This window comes from Fusarium falciforme, chromosome 2 (assembly GCF_026873545.1).
Source record: "Fusarium falciforme chromosome 2, complete sequence".
Classification (NCBI taxonomy): Eukaryota; Fungi; Ascomycota; class Sordariomycetes; order Hypocreales; family Nectriaceae; genus Fusarium; species Fusarium falciforme.
In genome coordinates this window covers 285,188-304,023 of record NC_070545.1, presented here as the reverse complement: position 1 = coordinate 304,023, position 18,836 = coordinate 285,188, and the positions used below count along the sequence as shown (strand labels likewise).

The 18,836-nt window shown below is 52.1% G+C and overlaps 4 protein-coding genes and 1 pseudogene across 5 annotated transcripts, besides 1 other annotated feature; 3 read left to right on the top strand and 2 right to left on the bottom strand.

Annotated features, from left to right (window-relative positions):
- Positions 1-828: 828 nt before the first annotated feature.
- On the top strand, positions 829-5,542 carry NCS54_00201400 (Hypothetical protein; the record flags this gene model as incomplete). The annotated part of the gene is made up of 4 exons (XM_053147623.1): positions 829-1,188; positions 1,245-2,874; positions 2,935-3,671; positions 3,734-5,542. The coding sequence occupies 4 exons, from the start codon at positions 829-831 to the stop codon at positions 5,540-5,542; spliced, it is 4,536 nt and encodes a 1,511-aa protein (XP_053003598.1).
- A 104-nt stretch (positions 5,543-5,646) lies between these two features.
- Positions 5,647-7,671, bottom strand: NCS54_00201300 (Hypothetical protein; the record flags this gene model as incomplete). Its single annotated transcript, XM_053147622.1, has 6 exons — positions 5,647-6,265; positions 6,333-6,455; positions 6,514-6,766; positions 6,823-7,301; positions 7,348-7,569; positions 7,628-7,671. 6 exons carry the CDS (start codon positions 7,669-7,671, stop codon positions 5,647-5,649), a joined length of 1,740 nt encoding a protein of 579 aa, XP_053003597.1.
- Positions 7,672-10,418: 2,747 nt separating this feature from the next.
- NCS54_00201200 (Amidase) lies at positions 10,419-12,464 on the bottom strand (the record flags this gene model as incomplete). The annotated part of the gene is made up of 7 exons (XM_053147621.1): positions 10,419-10,546; positions 10,601-10,735; positions 10,785-10,859; positions 10,911-11,112; positions 11,176-11,223; positions 11,285-12,127; positions 12,180-12,464. 7 exons carry the CDS (start codon positions 12,462-12,464, stop codon positions 10,419-10,421), a joined length of 1,716 nt encoding a protein of 571 aa, XP_053003596.1.
- A 1,856-nt stretch (positions 12,465-14,320) lies between these two features.
- Positions 14,321-15,010, top strand: NCS54_00201100 (Hypothetical protein; the record flags this gene model as incomplete). The annotated part of the gene is made up of 2 exons (XM_053147620.1): positions 14,321-14,716; positions 14,765-15,010. The coding sequence occupies exons 1-2, from the start codon at positions 14,432-14,434 to the stop codon at positions 15,008-15,010; spliced, it is 531 nt and encodes a 176-aa protein (XP_053003595.1). The 5' UTR covers positions 14,321-14,431.
- Positions 15,011-15,834: 824 nt separating this feature from the next.
- On the top strand, positions 15,835-17,074 carry NCS54_00201000 (annotated as a pseudogene). The gene is made up of 2 exons: positions 15,835-15,998; positions 16,045-17,074.
- Positions 15,835-17,074: a sequence feature.
- Positions 17,075-18,836: the final 1,762 nt, after the last annotated feature.

Sequence of the window (18,836 nt, the reverse complement as noted above, 5' to 3'; positions counted from 1 at the left end):
CGAGCTCTCTGCGAAGGCCCATCATCGGCGTCGCCGAGGGCGTGGTTTGCGGGCTTCTTTCGGCACGAGTTCTTTACCGCCGCCATGTCTGTGTGCTCGCAGCTCGTGAACGGGGGCCTACCGAGGGACGATACGTCTATACATGACTCACATGGCATTATGCTCGATGCGCTGCGGTCGTGCAGAGATGTGTGGAGCAAGGAAAGATGTGCGTCTGTGTGTAACGCGAATGCGTGGGCTATTGTGGACAAGCTGGTGCGCCTTCTCGAAGATTAGCCATGGGCGGTGTTGGTGTCTATCATAGATTTTCTCAATCGTTGTGTCTTGACTTGCTGGAGATGTCAAGATGAAGGGTTATAGCTGAAGCCCGGCCCTCGATGTGATAACTGAACTAGAAGACCCTCTTGTTCATGCAAGACTGACGAAACGGAGGCGATTCATCTACAACTTCCACGATAAAATTAGGGTAGGGATTATCCTGCAATCTCAAGATGGCTCTCCATGTCAAGTACCAGAGAGCAGCATGGTCCCTTGCAGCATCACCACGTCATCCCCACACCACGCCAAGGCCTCTATCTCCGCGCTAGCTATATCAAGAGCTGCCTTCAGGGTTCTACCTATGAACCATGGGACATCTCATCTGTCCTTTGCATGCCCATCAGCCGCCTTTCCTTGTCCGATCATCGGAAGTGGATGACCTTCAACATCCTACTTGGAGAGGCTACCTACGTCCAGTATGAGTAAGATTATCTTTTACACTCGAGGCCTATTGTTTTTGCACGCCATAGTCTCTTCTCTCACTACCTGTGTTTCACTTTATTTCCGACCATGCTTGTCTCAATCTTACCAGAACCGAAGCACGTTGCCATGTTGACATGCCTTGCTCTCAGTGTCCTCTTGACCTTTCCAGCTTTGCACAACCTGTACTGCCGCTTACGGAATCATCGAAGATCGTGTCCAAGGGCACACGGCGCTTTGTACCTTGACGACGACGACGCCGACGACGACGACAACGACGACGGAACAAGCTCGCCCAGGGCTCAAGATCAGTGCCAGAGTTCAATAAAGCACCATATCCAGCTCTTCTGGGTATTCTGCGGGTTTTGTCTTTCCATCGCCACCGCAGTCCTTTCACTATCGTCCGTTCCTCGGTCGCCAGTGACAGCCCAATGGCAGCCTGTATCATGGGTAAGACTGTTCTGTCCCCATAACTCGCGTTAATATCGTACTAAACGAATTCTTAGCTCTGTCTGCTCATACAATCTATGGCATGCGCACTGGAGCAGCACCATCCCCACCGATTCGCCTTAGCCATGTTTGTTGGCACGTCTACGACACTTGTTGCGGTTTGCATCTCCTTGGATATGACCCTCCCGACGCATACGCAACGACCGAGAGCGCAGCACATTCTGTTGGTGTGTCAGATTGTTCTGGCTACTGCTACTGCAATTACATGTGCTCTCATGCCTCGTCGTCCACTAGACTTCCATTCCAGCAAAGCTGTCGACCGACAATACACTGTATCATTGTTAGAGCGTATATCTTTCTCCTGGGCTGGACCTGTGATGGAGTCAATAATCAGCAACCCGGATATTGGGGACAATGAGCTTCCCCGTCTCCATCATACGGCCCAGTCTGCCACGCTTGGCGAGCGATTTCGCATATTTGCAAGCCAAAAGTCCTTGCCCGCAGCGTTGGCTCGAATACACGTGTACGGAATATTACAGACAGTGGTGTTCCTCTTGTTATTTGCCGCCCTTTCGTTTACACCGCAGCTTGTGTTTTTCATGCTGTTGCGGTCACTGGAAGCACGAGAAGGCCATTTGGACGCCCATGACTATACCTCCTGGGGATGGGTGCCGACTCTGGGACTCTGTATATTACTGTCCTCAACCGTCGAGACCTGGTTGAACTGGATCTCTGCGTCTAAGCTCAGCATCCCGCTGAGTGCTCAGCTGTCTACAGCCATCTTCAGCAAGGTTACCCGAATGTCCATCACAGCCAATGATGCTGCCCTGAACACAACCCAGAATGGAAGCTCTTCTCCGAAAGCCGGGATACCAGATGCAGATACTGGCAGCAGTAGCAGTGCAACTCTCATTGCTTACGATGTGCAGCGAATACCCGACTTTGCAGCTATAGCTCCCATGCTGCCGTTGACGATTCTCAAGTCCATCATGGCGTGCATTCTCTTGAACTATCTCATCGGTTGGAAGAGTATGCTGGCTGGGGTGGGGACATTCCTCGTCACCTTTCCAGCCAACATCATCATGTCAGGCAGATATGCCGCGGTGCAGATGAAACTGATGGCGTTGCGAGATAGCAGGACAGCAACCACGACTGAATTTCTACATGGCATTCAACAGATCAAGCTCTCTGCGCTAGAAGTCCATTGGAAGACCGCCATCGCGCACGCTCGCAACCTTGAGCTGGCAAGTCAATGGGTCGTGTTTCTCTGGGAGACCAGCTTGATCTTTGTCTGGGTGCTGGCTCCAGTCATGCTGTCGGCTGTCTCACTAGCGACTTATGCCCTGACTCATGGGCCACTTCCGCCGTCGATTGCATTTACGGCTCTGGCAGTCCTCGGCGAGCTCGAGATCTGGACTGCTCTTCTCCCTATACTGTCGGTTCAGCTACTTCAATCCAAGGCGAGTATAGATCGCATTGAAGCCTTTTTGAAAGAGCCAGAGATGAGCAAGCTAGATGACGACACCGAGGATATTTGCTTCCGTAAAGCGGCCTTGGCTTGGCCGTCAAGGAGAGGTATCGAGCATCGAGAATCCATCCTTTCGGATATCACTCTACGGATCAAGCCTGGCGAATTGGTCGTGATTGCTGGAGGGACTGGGTCAGGCAAAAGTTTGATCCTTCAAGGTATTCTCGGCGAGTGTCATGTTGTTGAAGGCGCGATCTAACGACCGCATGCAATCCAAGATACGACTGGAACTCCGGCTCAAGATAATTGCTGGCTACTGAAAAACACCACGGCTTTCGTGTCACAGAACCCCTGGATTGAGGCTGGTGCACTGCGCGAAAACATCCTGTTTGGTTTGCCTTACAACGAGGGCAGATATCACCAAGTCTTGTATGCCTGCGCGCTGCTGCCAGACCTCAAAGCGCTGTCAGATGGCGACCTGACAAACCTGGGTTCCAACCGGGTGAATCTCAGCGGCGGCCAAAAGATTCGTGTCGCTCTGGCCCGAGCCCTGTACTCGCGTGCTGACATTTTGGTCCTCGACGATATCCTTGGGGGTGTTGACGTTGGTACGAGACATCATCTGGTGCACTTTGCTCTGACGGGGGGCCTTTCCCGAGGAAGAACGCGTGTTCTGGCTACGCATCACTCAGGGGATTGCCTGCATTTTACGGACCATGTCTATCGTGTAGAGAACGGCCGCGTGTATGAGGAGGACAAACAGCAGCTCCTGAAGGGATTTGGCAAGCAGGTTACGAGGGAGCATCCCAGTTCGCGACCACAGCCTGAACAAGATACACATGAAGACGATATTAGAGGCGCAGAAGAACAAGTTATCGCGGTCGATGAGGAACGATCGAGTGGGCCCTTCAAACTTGGAGCACTGACCAAATTCGTGCAGGCTGGAACCGGCATTGTGCTGATCACCATGATTGTGGCTACCTCAGGAGCATACCTGGCACTATTCCTTGGAAGGGTATGTATTGTTCGAACGGCGCTGCTACTGTGTGATGGATGTTCGCTAATATATCGTTTCAGGGGCTATGGATTGCTTCTTGGACAAGGACCGCTCAGGGACCGCCCACAAAGCTTGACCTCGTCGTCAATACATACGTGCAGCATGGTACGGACCAGCCTCACGATAACATGTTCCATCTCCAAGTCTATCTCGCTATCTCTCTCGGCATGTGTTTAGTGTCTACAGTTAGATACTTCGTCCTCCTCAAGGCCAACCTCAACGCCTCGCGCTACTTGTTCGATCGGATGCTTGAGGCAGTCATCAGCGTCCCCCTGGCCTGGTTCGATACGGTGCCTATTGGACGCATCATAAACAGGTTCACTGCAGATTTCCAGTCTATTGATTCAAATCTCGGAAAGAACCTTGGCTCTGCAACATCTGGAGTACTGCAAATCTTTGGCATCGTCCTGGCTGCCACGCTAGCGCTGCCCGTCATGTTTTTACCCGCCTTGGCTTTGCTGGCCGTCTCGGTGGCCGTCTGCTATCGGTATCTGAAGGCAGCACGCGAGATAAAGCGCTTGGAAGCGGTAGCGAGGAGTCCGGTGTTGGACCTTCTGTTATCCGTGAGCGAAGGCCTTGCCACGATCCGTGGATTCGGTCGAGTTGCGTGTTATGTAGACAAGATGCACCAGGCGGTAGACCGGCGTACACGCGCCCTCTGGCATCTCTCGCTCTTCAACGCCTGGCTCAGCTTCCGGCTGAACATGATCGGGGCCACATTTGCCACGCTGGCCGCGCTTCTCATCGTGCGGACCCGAAACCTTGATGCATCCGTCGCCGGGTTTGCTCTAAGTTTCGTGCTTCAATTCACCGCCGCCACCGACTTTGCCCTACGACGCTATGCCAGCTTGGAACTTGACATGAATGCTCTCGAGAGGGTTCTAGAGTTTACCCACGTCGAGACTGAGGCTGAGACCGAGACTGGAGGTATCGTGCCCGCCACCTGGCCCACTCAGGGGCTCGTGCAGGTGTGCAATATCACGGCAAGATATAAACCGACCGGCCCGGACGTGCTGAGGAATGTCAGCTTAACACTTCAGCCGGGCCAACGTGTTGGTATCGTTGGTCGCACGGGAGCAGGCAAATCATCGTTGATTCTTGCTCTGTTTCGCCTGTTGCATTTGTCGGCCGGCAGCATCCTGGTTGATGGTGTAGACATCTCAACAATCCACCCGCGCATCCTGCGGAGTCGGCTGGCTATCGTACCACAAGACCCGATGCTTTTTTCCGGTACGATACGTTATAATCTCGACCCGGACGACCAGTTTGAAGATTCAGAACTGCTGGATCTGCTGCGTTGGGTATGGCACAGTACATCACAACTTCAGAGTAGCAGACCTGATGGTTACGACGACGCTCCGATTCCCTCACTGGACACCCCTGTTAGCCACGGGGGTGCAAATTTCTCCCAAGGCGAGCGCCAGCTCCTCCATCTCGTTCGAGCTCTCATCCAGCGGCCGAAAGTTCTCGTTCTCGACGAGGCCACTTCCGCTCTTGACTTGCACACTGATGAGCACATTCGGCGCATTCTTCATCCAGAATCCATCCGTCGATATCTGGGAGGTCTGGAGATGGGTGTGCTTGTCGTAGCGCATAGGCTTCGCACAGTGGCCGGCTTTGATCAGGTCGTTGTTTTGCAAGACGGCGAGGTGGTCGAGACGGGGAGGCCGAGGGAGTTGCTGGGGGACATGATCAAGGACCAGAAGCAACAGACTTCTGCAGGCCGACGTGGAACGGGGACACAGAGACGAGGGTACTTTAGACAGTTGGTTCAAGAGAGCGGGGACCAGCAAGTTATTAAGCGTATTGCTGAAGGGGAAACTATGTAATACTAGATGAGTTGGAGGGCTGTGACTAGGCTGAACTTGGTCAACGAGCACTACTTAGGTGTTTCTTGCCCCCCCTCCAGTCTGGATACTGATTTACTCTCTCCCTACTTTTCCGAGATAGCCGCAGTATCACCCCTGGTTTGATGGGATTGCTCCAGCTCCGACTCTTCCTCTTTGGCATCCCGATCGCCAGCAGTGATATCGCGCATCATCAGAGCACCGACCCAAGAGACCACGGACGTCGCAGTGGCGACAATCATCAGGATTCTAAACACGCCCCTGTATGAGCGGATGATAGCATCCCTCACAGGGGTTCCAACGTCGTAGGACAATTGGACAATCAGGGAGCCGTAGATGGAGGTTTCTTCCTGAGAGGTCAGCCCCAAACCCGCAAGGTTAGACGCTAGTCGCCCCGGCAATGTATTAGTCCAGATGGCGCCCGAGATGGCGAGCGCGATGGAGGAGCCAATCATGCTGGACAAATAGACGAGTGCGAGCCGCATGGAGAGGGTGGACTGTGAAGCTCCGTCCAAGGCGCCAATGTTTGCGCCGACAGCGTGAATGCCCGCTGAAAGGGAGATGAGCACTTGGGACGCGATGATGCCTCCTAGGGCTGATGGTGACCCGGACGAAGTGAACTGGATCATCATCCCGGTGCCGAGAGTGTAGATAGTCAAGGCTGCCAGAGTAGTCGTCCGCGCGCGACCAAGATAGCGCATACAACTAAGAGGCGAGCGGCCATTGATTAGTATCAAACTCAGCTGCAAAGAAACCAATGAATTACACTTACATTCCAGCCACGACGGCTGCCACTCCCGTACCAACGTAGTTTGTGTTGGCCAAGTAGCCCGCCTCACCAATGCCCATATTGTGGACAACCTGGAGGTGAGACGTGAAATACGAGAACCAACAGCTGGCCGTCTAGTTAGTCACGTAGCGCCAGATAGCTTATTCCTCAAGAAAACACTCACAACAAACTTGTGTAAACTCCACAGACGCTGAGGCATGCACCCCATACAACTCGGTCTCTTAACAACTCAAACGGAAGAAACTTGGTGGGCGCGATAAAAGACTCGTATAGTACCAGCAGCACCAAGAGAGTCAATCCCACCAAGATCATGGAGATGATGGTTGCACTCCCCCAACCGTTCAATCCGGTTGCTGCAAGGTTAAACGGGAGGAGGAAGAGTGTCAGACCGACACACGCGAGGGAGATGCCGACAACTGCAATTTTGTATGAGTGAAACTCTCAGATGCGTGTTTCTTTTGATCAAGCTCACCATCAAAGTCCTTCAGGTAGCGGAGCAAGGTGCCAAAGAAGCCGCTCTTCACCTGCTGATTGTGTGATTCCAGAAACGAAGATGTGGCGCTCATCTTGGATTGGTTGTACAGGAGAATACAGAAAAGTGGCCCTGCAATCGAAGGCAGAATAATGGCAAAAGAACCAAAAGCCCATTTCGTCAGACCGCGGTTATAGAAGGCCTCTGCGGCCCTAGGCCCGGCAAAGGTGGTTGCGATGTAGGGGACCTTGGTGAAAGCAATTGCGAGGGGACGGTATTTGAACTTTGCGTTCTGCGTCACAAAGACAAGAAGAGTATAGAGGATGCCGCCGTAACCAATTTCATGGATAACCTGGGAGGAAAAGATGAGCGTTGGAAGCCAATCAAGGATAAGGCAATCTGAGGGGCTACTCACCACGGCTGCCGTATACATTTCTATGTTCCGGCAGAACATCATAAGCAGTAAACCTGAGAACCAACTGTTAGCTCACTCATGTCTTCTTTGGCTATGTCGTCGTCTTCTACGCACCTAAAATGGTGGCCAGAACCATGAGACCGAAACCTTGGGCCAGCCCCCATAAATCAACAAGTCGGGACACGGCCAGCGAGACAATGCCCAGAATGATAAAGGCCATCTGGGAGATGACCGGGATCAACGAATGGGAGGAGAAGCCACTAGTGATGTAAGGAGTCATGGCCATTACCACATGTTGCTGCATTGCCACGACGAAGAGAGTCAGATAGGCTCTGTAACTCTAGTCAGCTCACGTTCCTCTAGATGAAGCAACAACGGAGGATAACGAACCCTGTGTATGCAACACCAAGTAGCCATTTTGACGTAAACCCCATGCTGGTGTGTGTAAAGGCAGATATATAGAAGAGGAGGCGAGCTTGTGCTCTATTCGGAACGATCTGATAACCCAGCGCGAGAACGAGACCTTTTTATACACCAGACCAGGGCTCATGGCGGCTCAGAAGTCCTCCCGCGCACACATGGCCCGACTTGAACCACGGGCCGCAGGGATCTAGTCCACGAGCTGCCCTCCCAAACAGCACCGCCAATCAACTAGGATGTCCCCCATATGCTGGTGTTCCAGGATGTTGATCTTATCTCCGCGCTAGCCTGAGACGGCTAGTTCATCTTCAGCCACCCACGGGGTCAGGAACTCCAATCCTCGCTACCTTGCCCGACGTCGCAGACCATCTTTCAGCATCACTTTTACTGAAACATCTTTTCCGCCTGGCTTTTTTTAATCGAAATTTGGGGTATACTACTAATACACACACGCCCATCAATACCACTAACAAAGGGACAAGTCAGCCAATATGGCTTCGGCCGGCGTCTTAAAGTTCCAGGCCCCCCGGTCACAGAGCCGTTCTCGACCGAAAGCCGTCCAGCGGCGGCGTCGGACGTTGAACTGCATTCAGTGCAGGAGTCTCAAAGTCTCGTGTGACCGGAAACTACCCTGCAGTCGCTGCAAGTGGCGTGGGAAGAGCCATGTATGCTCCTATGTTGAGTTCCCAAACCAAGCCAGCCAAAGGGACGGCGAGTCTACCACGGGTTGTGGCCGTTGCGACACACAAGCCCTTTATTGTGCTGACGTCACATGTCCCATCACTTCTGTCTTTGACCATGATAACTCGGGACATGTCGACCTAGTCAACAGCCACTCTCTATTGCCGCAGCTGACTCTTGATTGGCGGCTGGCAAAGACCCTAACTGGGTTGTACAAACAGCTGTCTTCTGTCCTAGAGTTCCTGAATAACCCATTGGAACCACCCATCCTAGTCCAAAGAGGCCAGACTCATTGGCAAGCGGTTCTAGATCAGGTAACATACATCTTCTTACTCCTACTCCTGTCGATACAGTTGATTGACTTTTGCGGTCCCGAATAGTGCGCGACCAGCATTCCGACCCTCCTTGATGATCTGACAAATTCTTATTCCAAACCGAGCGGCTCATGCCCATCTACCTTTAGTCCCATAAGGTTCCCCAGCTTTCCATTTGAAATCGATCTTGACGGCCTGCCAGCTACCAAGTCCCAAATCATTGCTCGCTATCTTCCGTTGAAAGAAATCACCAAGACGCTGGTCAGGGCATATCTTGACACGATCGAGGGAGTCAACCGCCTCTTCCATGTTCCGACGTTTGAGCTAGAATTGGAATGCTACTGGTTGAATCCTTCTTCTGCCAGTTACGACTGGCTCGCTCAGCTTCTCACGATACTCGCGCTTGGTACTAGAATCACTCAAGAGAGGATGGGCCATGAGCTCGCCGCACTGAATCTCCCGTGTTCTATCGAAAGGTACCTCAGAGGGGCGAGTTCATGCCTCGCTCAACTCTCATACCCTTTCCACGCCAGCTTAGAGACGGTGCGGACTCTATGCCTTATGGCAACGGCGAAAAAGGCAAGCCTCTTCTCATGTCATGAGAGGGATGCCTGTGGCCCGTTGCTGGATACCGCACTCCACATGTGTCTGACACTTGGTCTCGATCAGAGGATGCGTGACGGAAACCTCACTCGGCAGGACTGGCTACGCACCGTCAAGGAGAATCGTGTGTGGACAACGGTGAGATACATGTATCTGCACCATTCAATGCATGCTGGCACGTCGGTGCTACTTTCGCCTTCCATCATGCAGCCAGGCATTCCCATCAATGCCAACGACGTCGAGATTGATTCGACGTGGACAGCAAATGACGACATTCACGACGTCGGCGAATGGACAGGCTCGTCAGCAGAGCTTCTGATTTCTAGATCGCTGCCGTTGGTCTCTGCAATCATCTCCCTAGCAAATCCGCCGCCTGCCACAGAACCCCAACGTGTGAACCTCATCGTGGGCGACGCTCTGATCAGGGACCTATTACGAGAGATAGAAATGGTTTTTGCAGAACCTGGTAGCACGTGGAAGTGCCTTCAAAGATGCATGCTTATCGTCTACTTCCGCCGTGTGCTGCTTACCATCTATCACTTGGGTTCTCGGTGCAACACCCCCAAGTCGGTCGTGGACACTACACGAGTTGCAGCATTTTCCCCGTTGGCCGAGACAGAATGCGCCATTTCAATCTTGGTGCAGCAGAGATGCATGCTTGAAGATGCAGGATTCAGCCGGGATGCAGGCCGTGTGGTTGCCGAACTGTACAAGGAGGACTTTTTGATAGCCGCCCTCGTAATTGGGGGCCAGTGGATGCGAACCACATGCTTCTTGTCGTCGTTGAGCGTGGCCAACCACTCTTCCGACAACTTGTCATCTCCCAAGTGTTGCCCCTCTGGAGAGGCACCCACGGTACTTGAGGGATTGCACTGGTGTCGGGAGCTATGGGCTCGAGATGTCGAGCATTCGATATGTAACTTTGCGGCACACTCGATCCTAGGGAGATTGTTGGATGTTCTAGGAGACAGTAAGGTATATCTGATCGGGGGTTAGCCCTGACTTCTGACCCCAGGCCGGAGAAGAGATATCCGCCGTAGATGGGGCACGTAGGTAAGCAGCACGCGCTGGGGCGGGCAGGCATGTCTCCTATGCGGCAGAGTAAAATTTCCTCAACATTAGCTATTAGAGCCAACAGGCGTAAGACTGGAATAAGAACCATGTCAAAAGGCATCGGTGCTCTGAATAGCAGTGTATACAATTCTAGCGATCGCCAGGGCCTTCTCCTCCTCAAACTTTCTCGCCACAACCTGGACACCGACAGGTGCCCCATGATAGACGGCTGGGGCATCTAAAGAACAAAGTTACTTCAAGTCTAACAAAGAGAAAGGTATCAGTTGCTTACAGGATTGCCAGTTGAGCTTGTCCATATCTCCCACTGGCTCGTAAGAATCGTCAAAGACGTCAATCCTCTCGTCAGCTTGCATCACAGGGATCACCGCGGCCGAATAGTTCATCAGATTTATTGCCTCGGTGTATGCTATCTCACCCATTAGCTTTCGTTAATTTCTCATTTGGATGCGACCGACCGGTATGGTAGTATTTTCCCGGAATCACGGCTGCATGGGGAGCAACAGGCATAATCACCACGTCAACTTCTTGGCCTGGCCATGGCAGTGTTAGACATGCACTTCGGTCGAGGGAAGAGAACTCACCATCTGCATCTGCAGTAGAATTCCAGTAGTCAGAGTACTCGCGCTCGTAGGCAAGGCCTTGGAGGGTTAAATCTTGGTACTCCAGCAGTCCAATTGGTTGCCGAAGCTGAAAGGACTGCCTTAGGTCCGGAATCAAGGGCTCTCCTGACAGGTCGAGATGTTGATGGATGTCGTAGGCACCATCAGCCATGAGAAAAGATACCTGTAGATGCTTTTTAGCTGGTTTCATCCATCAAACAGATAAGCACGAAGGGTTCAAGCTTACATGAACTCTCTTGGCTGTCGCTTGTGATGGTGGTTCCCAATCTACTACCTACACAACGGCGTTAGTGAGAGCGCTATCAGATATCGCCAAAACTGTGAGGGGAGAATACCTTGTGGCCAAGGTTCTTGAGGGCATCGTGAACAATTCGCAGACCTCGGAGAACAGGGGGGTGGGGTCCAACAACACCGTCTGTCCACAAGAAACCTATCTTTAAAGGCTTTGCAGTTGACTTGACATGGCCTCGCTCGTCTACCCGAGATGAGTACGAGTCAATCACTTCCTGGCGAAAAGGAATCGGCACCACCGAAGGGTCACGCTCCCATGGTTTCTTGCTGAGAACGGATTTCAAGAGAAGCTCCAGCGCATCTAGCGACGTTCCAAGGAATCCAACAGTCGAACGGTAAGTATTTTGACCAGGGTTTGTATTCGCCACGTCGCGGTACGATAGGCGCTCCGGGGTCGGCTTGATGGAAAAGACGCCGCAAAAGCCAGCAGGGATACGAACCGAGCCCCCAATGTCGGTGCCGACTCCGAGAGAACTCCCGCGGAGAGCCATCAGTGCACCTTCGCCTCCAGAAGAGCCCCCACAGGAAAGGTTCTGGTTGTGAGGATTCAGTGTCTGTCCGATGAGGTTGTTCTTGGTCTCGCCGAAGAGAAGTGTCTGGGGGAGGCTGGTCTTGCAGAACAAGACTGCTCCCAATGATAGTAACTCCGTGACAATCTGGCTCTCGACTTTGTGGATCTGCTTTGGCTCTGAGATGCCGAGATTGCTTCCGACCCAACCTACATAGCCCATCGTAGTGTCGACGCCCTTGACATGGAACTGGTCTTTGAGGCTGATAGGGAGGCCATGAAGTGGCCCAACCGTCTTGTTGTTTTTGGCGTAGTAGTCGTCCAAGTACTTGGCTCGATCGAGCGCTGCGTCAAAGAAGATTTCGTGGAGGCAATTGTTCTAGAAAATTTAATAAGTCGCGGGGTGGCAGCTGGAACATACTGGGACATACGATTTGATGGGCAACGGCCGCCGTCTTGCAGAAGGCAGTTATAACCTCGACCGCAGACAGCTTTCCACTGCTGATGGACTCGAGTATCGGTAAGCTATCCAAAGATGTGATGGAAACAGTCTGCGTGTCCAGGAGCCCGTTGATGAAGGAGCCGGTAAGGTCGCGCTGCCCGCTGGCTCGCTCCAAGTCTTCGGGCGCAAGTCTCCACGGCGGCGGGATCTTTGCGAGGGTCGCAGCTCGCTTCGCAGCAGCGCGAGCCTCCCACGACGATTGATGCGTTCTCATTGCGGTGGAGATGCGCCGAGAAGGTGCAACATCTCGTTGTTTGAAGCTGAGAGCGGGGAAAAGACACCAGTTGCGAAAGTTGGGCTGCGAAACACAGACAGATAAAACTGTGTGCAGAACATGTGACTTTTCTTACGAAGGGTCATGATTGGGCGATGGCGACAACAACATTTTAAGGGTTCTTAGTAGAGAGTTGAGAAAAGTCCTTAGGGGAACGGAGACTATGTTTAGGATAGGATTACACCAGGAAGGTTGAAGTCATCATCTAAGCCTTGGGATTAACTTGGATGCACTAGTTCTGTGGTGAATTTTGAGCTCCACAAGGATCCCCCAAGGTGTCGCTCAGTGGAGAACTACTCCTCCAGTCAAAGCTCAGGCTTCTTCTCAAGAATTATTCCCAGGTTGCTGAGTAGCTCAGGAAGGAGGACGGCGTTTGAAGTGTGCAGTCCCTGGTGGGTGTTGCGACCATTCCGTTAACATCAGGAGGTACGTATTATTCGCCTTCATCCCCAAGGCACCAGATGTCACCTTGTTAAGCTGGTGATGTCCATACCACTTTGAGCCGAGGGACGCAGGGGTAGGGAACAATCAGGCGATTCGTTATTTTTAGCTGATTCATGAAAATTCTCTCCCCGCCTAGCCAAGGAGCTACCCTGCACCTCAATGCAGTGCTGACATTTCTACTGGGAAATGGGAATAGGAGGTCTTTACGAGTTGTAGGTCGTTTGCGGCAAGCCCGAATATGCATGATAACGTTGTAGTTTCGTCAAATGAGTCTCGAGTTGATCTCGTTCGGCGCGAGCGCATCATCGCCGATAACATTTGACTCCCCTTTCACTGCGAGTTCATGATGATATGACGGAGAAAAGGCTCATTTCGAGCAATATGAAACAAAAAGCAATATGAATATCACGTGCTTGGCGTCACCCGTATCATTCATGCCAAGTGCGCAAACAGAGGGCGGAAAGTTCAACGCCGTATCAATTGCGATGCTCCGCCGAGATGCGGAGCTGATAAGCGATGCGGGGACAAGGCAGTTTCCCGTCACCAACCTCAAATCATCCATATCCATGACGATCGCGGAATGAAGAGATGCCAGCTCGGAAATAGCGTCACAAGGCTCCTTCACCTTGTGCCGCAGTCCCGAAACAATCTCCTCTGTTTTCTAGACGTCAAATTTTTTTTTTCATCTCCACCAGGGGTCGAGGCAGCCTTGCCAGAGATGAGAAAACAGCCATCTGGTGCTTGGACTTGAGCCCAAGGCATATGCCGTTTACCCTAATTTACCATTGTCGAAATTGCCCTGCCGGTTATCTGCCAGCCCGGCTGTGTCAGGTTTATGGGTCCTCTTCCCCAAGCTGCATGAAGCCAGGAAACAAACAGTCTAGCCTCTCCCAATGGATGGGTGACATGAACCCACGAGTGCGTGGCTCACCTTTGGGCTCCTGCAAGTGAAAGGAGCAAAAAGCTTTCTATTTTCTCCAAGCTAACCCGTGTCTAGAAACTGCCGGTTTCATCAGGGACGCCTTGTGAGTGCGGCTGACGGGTAGCGCATGCGTTAGTCTAATTTCACGGCTGTTGTTAAATTGGGTGGCGCCTCAGCTTCACGGCAGACGGTCAAATCAGCTTCTGCCAGCGGGTCACAGGGCTGAACAGGCTCCAATTACACTGTGGTCTCCAAGCCTCGCATCCGTGCTGTAATCTTGTAATAGTCGGGCGAACAAAACGCCTTGCTTACTAGCATCGTGCCTCGTCGGACTAGATTCACCTTGGGCTGCGAACCGTCGAGTGCCACTGAATCTTCTGCGAGGTTCATAAGGCCAAGGACGTCCTGCTGTCAGTAGCATTCCTTTCACCCATCAACCGACTCTCCTTGGCTCTCATTCTATCTCCTCTTCACTTCAACAACCTTGCCCAGCGCATTTTCGTCACTCTTTCAACTTCTCTTCAAACAAATACCTTTCACAATGGCCACCCCTGCTCAGAACGCCAACAACAACGGTCCCATTGACCACAACGACCTCAACGAGTGGAAGGACCGCTTCAACGACGTCCTCGCCCGCCCCAGCGAGCATGTCAACTCCAAGTCTCCCGAGTCTTCCCAGCCCTGGCACAACGCCTTCTTTGGCTGCTTCGCTCCTATCGATACCTGCCTGATCACCTGCTGTGTCCCCTGTGTCACCTTTGGCAAGACCCATCACCGTCTCCGCAAGAACGGTAACCTCGATGGCTATGAGCCCATCAACACCTCTGTATGTCACGCTCTTGAACATCGCGTTGTCCCTCACTAACACACATAGTGCCTGATGTTCTGGGGCTCCTCCTGCTTCGGTCTCCACTTCATCCCCCTCGCCCTCCAGCGTGCCAACCTCCGTGAGAAGCACAACCTCCAGGGCAGCTGCCTCGTCGACATTGCCACCGCCTGCTGCTGCGGCTGCTGCGACCTGATCCAGCAGGACAAGGAGGCCGAGTACCGCGAGGCCCAGGCCTCCGGCGCCCAGGGCTACAAGGCCAACGAGGGCATGTCCTATCCCGCCAGCAACTAAAGGGTTTGACATGTCTTTGACGGTGTTTGGATCTAGTCGAGTTTTGCGACGCTTTTGTATTGCCATCGATACCCCTTTGAGGTTATAACATGAGCGGTGGTCGAAATACCCTGTTCTTGTGTGTCTCATGTCCAAGTCTATATCTCTTTGAATGGAACATCAATGTCTAATGGAAAATATTGTCAACTGTTGCTTGCATCAATTGAGCGAACCTCCAACCTGCCTATTTTCAGCCCCAGCTACAAGCAGTATTTAACCTTGCTGCTGGCATGTGATTATTTCTCCAACGTCGCATTGCTGCAGCACAATCTGTACCCTTCTTGACTTTCGTGGCCTCTGCCTTTTTGTAGAGTTCATCCCACAAACGTTATTGCCCTTGCATAAAAGAACACATGGCGGCGTTTGACTCAAAAGAAATGGCGGCGCCTCCATGCTTTTCATTCCAAGACAAAACCCACTGACAACCCATCAAATTGCCATCCACAGTCCAAACGTGGAACACTTCTAGAAGTTCTTCCCGATACATCCCCCGGAGGCCCGACTTACGGAGAATTGTTTAAACGGCGGGGAAACTAATTCACGGCCAACCTCCTGAAATAGTAGTTCGGAGCATTGGCATCGCAGGCTTCCCCTGTCAAAAGGTCGTATCCGTCTAAACCTCCGCCGTGCTTGTTTCGTCATTGGTGGAGTAATAGTAGTTGTCCGCGAACAGGTGGGGATGGGACCCTTGAACAGGGGGATTAAGGTTGTCTCCTGGCCTGATGGCTCTGGACTATAAAATATCAAGATTACCTCGATAGAAACTTGGGGTTCTTCATCGCAGCTCTATACTGTGGACTGTAGATAAGATGCAGCTTACCTTGTTGCCTCTCGTTGCGCTCCTCGCGGGCCCGGCCGTTGCCCAGGTCAAGGGTACCCCTTCTGGTTTTGCCGCTGGGACTACCGGAGGTGGCACTGCTAAGCCCCAGTATCCCTCCAGTCTTAACGAGTAGGTTCTATGATCGTCAGTACTGGGACATTCTAACTTGATGCAGGCTCAAGACTTGGTTGACGGATAGCACTCCCCGAGTCATTATGATTGACAGGACCTGGGACTTCCGCAACTCGGAGGGCACCACCAAGACGCGATGCTGCAGTGACAAGTCGACCACTGTGTGCTCTGGAGGCTCTTCCAAGGGCCAGCTCTGGATCCAGGACACCTGCAACTCACCCAGCACCTGGGCCGACTGCACCTACGATAATGCAGCCAGAAAGCCAATTGACCTGGGAAGCAACAAGAGTATCGTCGGCGTTGGAAACAAGGGAGTCATCGTTGGCAAGGGCTTCCGTATCCGGGGGGGAGCAAAGAACGTCATCATCCAGAACATCCACATCACCAACCTGAACCCTCAGTACGTCTGGGGTGGCGATGCCATCACCCTCGACGGCGCCGACAAGGTCTGGATCGACCACAACAAGTTCTCCCTCATCGGTCGACAGATGCTCGTCTCTGGCTGGGGAGCCGCGGGACACGTCACCATCTCCAACAACGAGTTTGACGGAAAGACGACGTGGTCTTCTGGCTGCAATGGAAAGCACTACTGGACCATGCTGTTCATCGGTGAGAAGGATTACTACACCTTCTCTGGCAATTGGGTTCACGATGTTTCTGGTCGTGCTCCTCATGTTGGAACTGACGCCACCAAGAGCGAGATTCTCTTCCATGCCGTCAACAACTACTTCCAAAACGTTGGCGGTCACGCTTTTGATGTTGATACCAACGTCTGGGCTCTTCTGGAGGGCAACTACTTTGACAAGGTCACTACGCCCATGACCTCTGGATCCAGCACCAAGGGCGCCCAGATCTACGACGTCATCACCGTTGACGATGCTTCGGGCTGCACCAAGTCTCTGGGGTACATCTGCGAGTGGAATCGTCTGTCTGGATCTGGCACTCTGCCTACCCTTAAGAGCTCTGCTGCGCTCTCGAAGCTTGGGCAGTACAAGAGCAACCTGGTTAAGCATATTGGTGTGGCTGATGTCCCTGCTTCCGTCACCAAGAATGCCGGTATTGGCCGTATTTAGATGAGGTTGGATTTTAGATAGCTGAGATAAAACGGGTATTGGGTTGAGACGCGTAACATGAGTAGTGAAGTCTGTGGAGCTGTGATAAATTCAAACAATGTTAGTTGATGCAGATCTCTAGTATTCCTTGCATGCGTGACGATCAGAATAGTACCTTCTCAGAAACCCAAACCTCTGATCCACCGGCTTACGACGCTCTCAGACAGAGAGATGTCTCAAATGTCAAAGACTATGTCTGGGGCTGTGTTTAATTGAAGAAGGATTAGTCGCGGTAGATCTCTAAGGGTTCCTCGGCTATATGGTGATCAAAATAGAATATTTTGAGACAAAAGAGATTCTGAGACGGAAAATTACGTCGTTATCAGTTTTGAATGGAGATGTTTCGAATACGGGAGTGAATGCTGTGGAGCAGTTGATTCATGCAAGATTAATCGAGGTAAATCTTTCAGGTCTCTCCGTTGCATGACGATCAAAATAGCATCATTTCAAAAAATCTTTCCAGAAAGAAGATATCCCGATATCATAGCTTACGCCATTATCATTAAAATGAGCACGTTGTATTGGCTATCCATTAAACGTACGCGTGTTCGCACGTGGCTTTGACCAACGTCTATGCTGCTCAGCCTTCACCTCGGTGAATCTCTGAAGGTTATTATCTACACCAGACGATGAAAAAAAAAAGGAGCTTCCAGGGTAAGGCACCCACCTGGACGAATTATCAGACAGAATAAAGGCATGGCACTGAAGATGATACCAGGGGCTTTATCTATGCTCATTAAATCTCGACAGATCAAGATGACGAACTTGATTATCAAGGCCCACAATGTTTAAGAAAATTCTTCACTTTGGGCGTCGATTGTAAAAAAACCATCGCGATTCAGGCATCTAGAAAAAGATCAGTGCACGATATCCCTTGAATAATTATGCGGCCGTTGCCGGGGCTTCAGAGACGAAACTGGCGATTGCTGTATCGGATCCACAGAATTACTCGGCATTTTAATTTCGACAAAGAGGTTGGAATCCTTGTTTTTGTTAGACGTACCATGTCCCGTTGGGCGGCGAAGCGGAATCGCCGCCGATGCTGGGAGAGTATCCACTTTCAACCTTTTTTCACCTTCGGTGAAAAGTCTGTTTTGACCGAGAGTCGCGGTGAGGGCCGTGATGCTTTTTTCAGAAAGATATACTACGTACCAAGGTGAAACATCCATGGCGCTCTCTGCAAATCTTCATGCCACGTGATGGCCTTGTCTGTTCATAAACAGCAATTGCCAACGCATCAGGTTCAAATACGACAAGAGGCCTCACGCAAAAGACGCGCCTTATCAACGAGAGTCGAGCACAGCCTTTGTGGCGAACCCTCCTTGGGCACATCATTCAATTTTGAGGCTCGGTCTTATCTGCCCTCCCCTGGCTGTGTGTGCATTGGCCCGACCACTTGGGACCGGGCCCGGCGGCCCGGAACACGACCCGCGCAGCCACTCCATCACGTTGATGCTGCCGGCATTGCCTGTCAGTAGGGTGATGCTCACCCATCCAAATCCCGGACCCGAAAACGGGTGGGGGCACTCTCTCAGGGGTAGGGGTGATCCCCCCTTGTCAACCACCCAGGTCCATGGCGCGCCGATGAGCCTCAAACCAACGGCATTTGGAGCACGACATTTCCCTAAACAAGACGATACGTCGAGTTTAACCTTTGTAATTGGGGGCCGGGGCCCGCTTCGGGCACGCATCATTATTCCTGCCAAGATCTGACTTTTGTTCC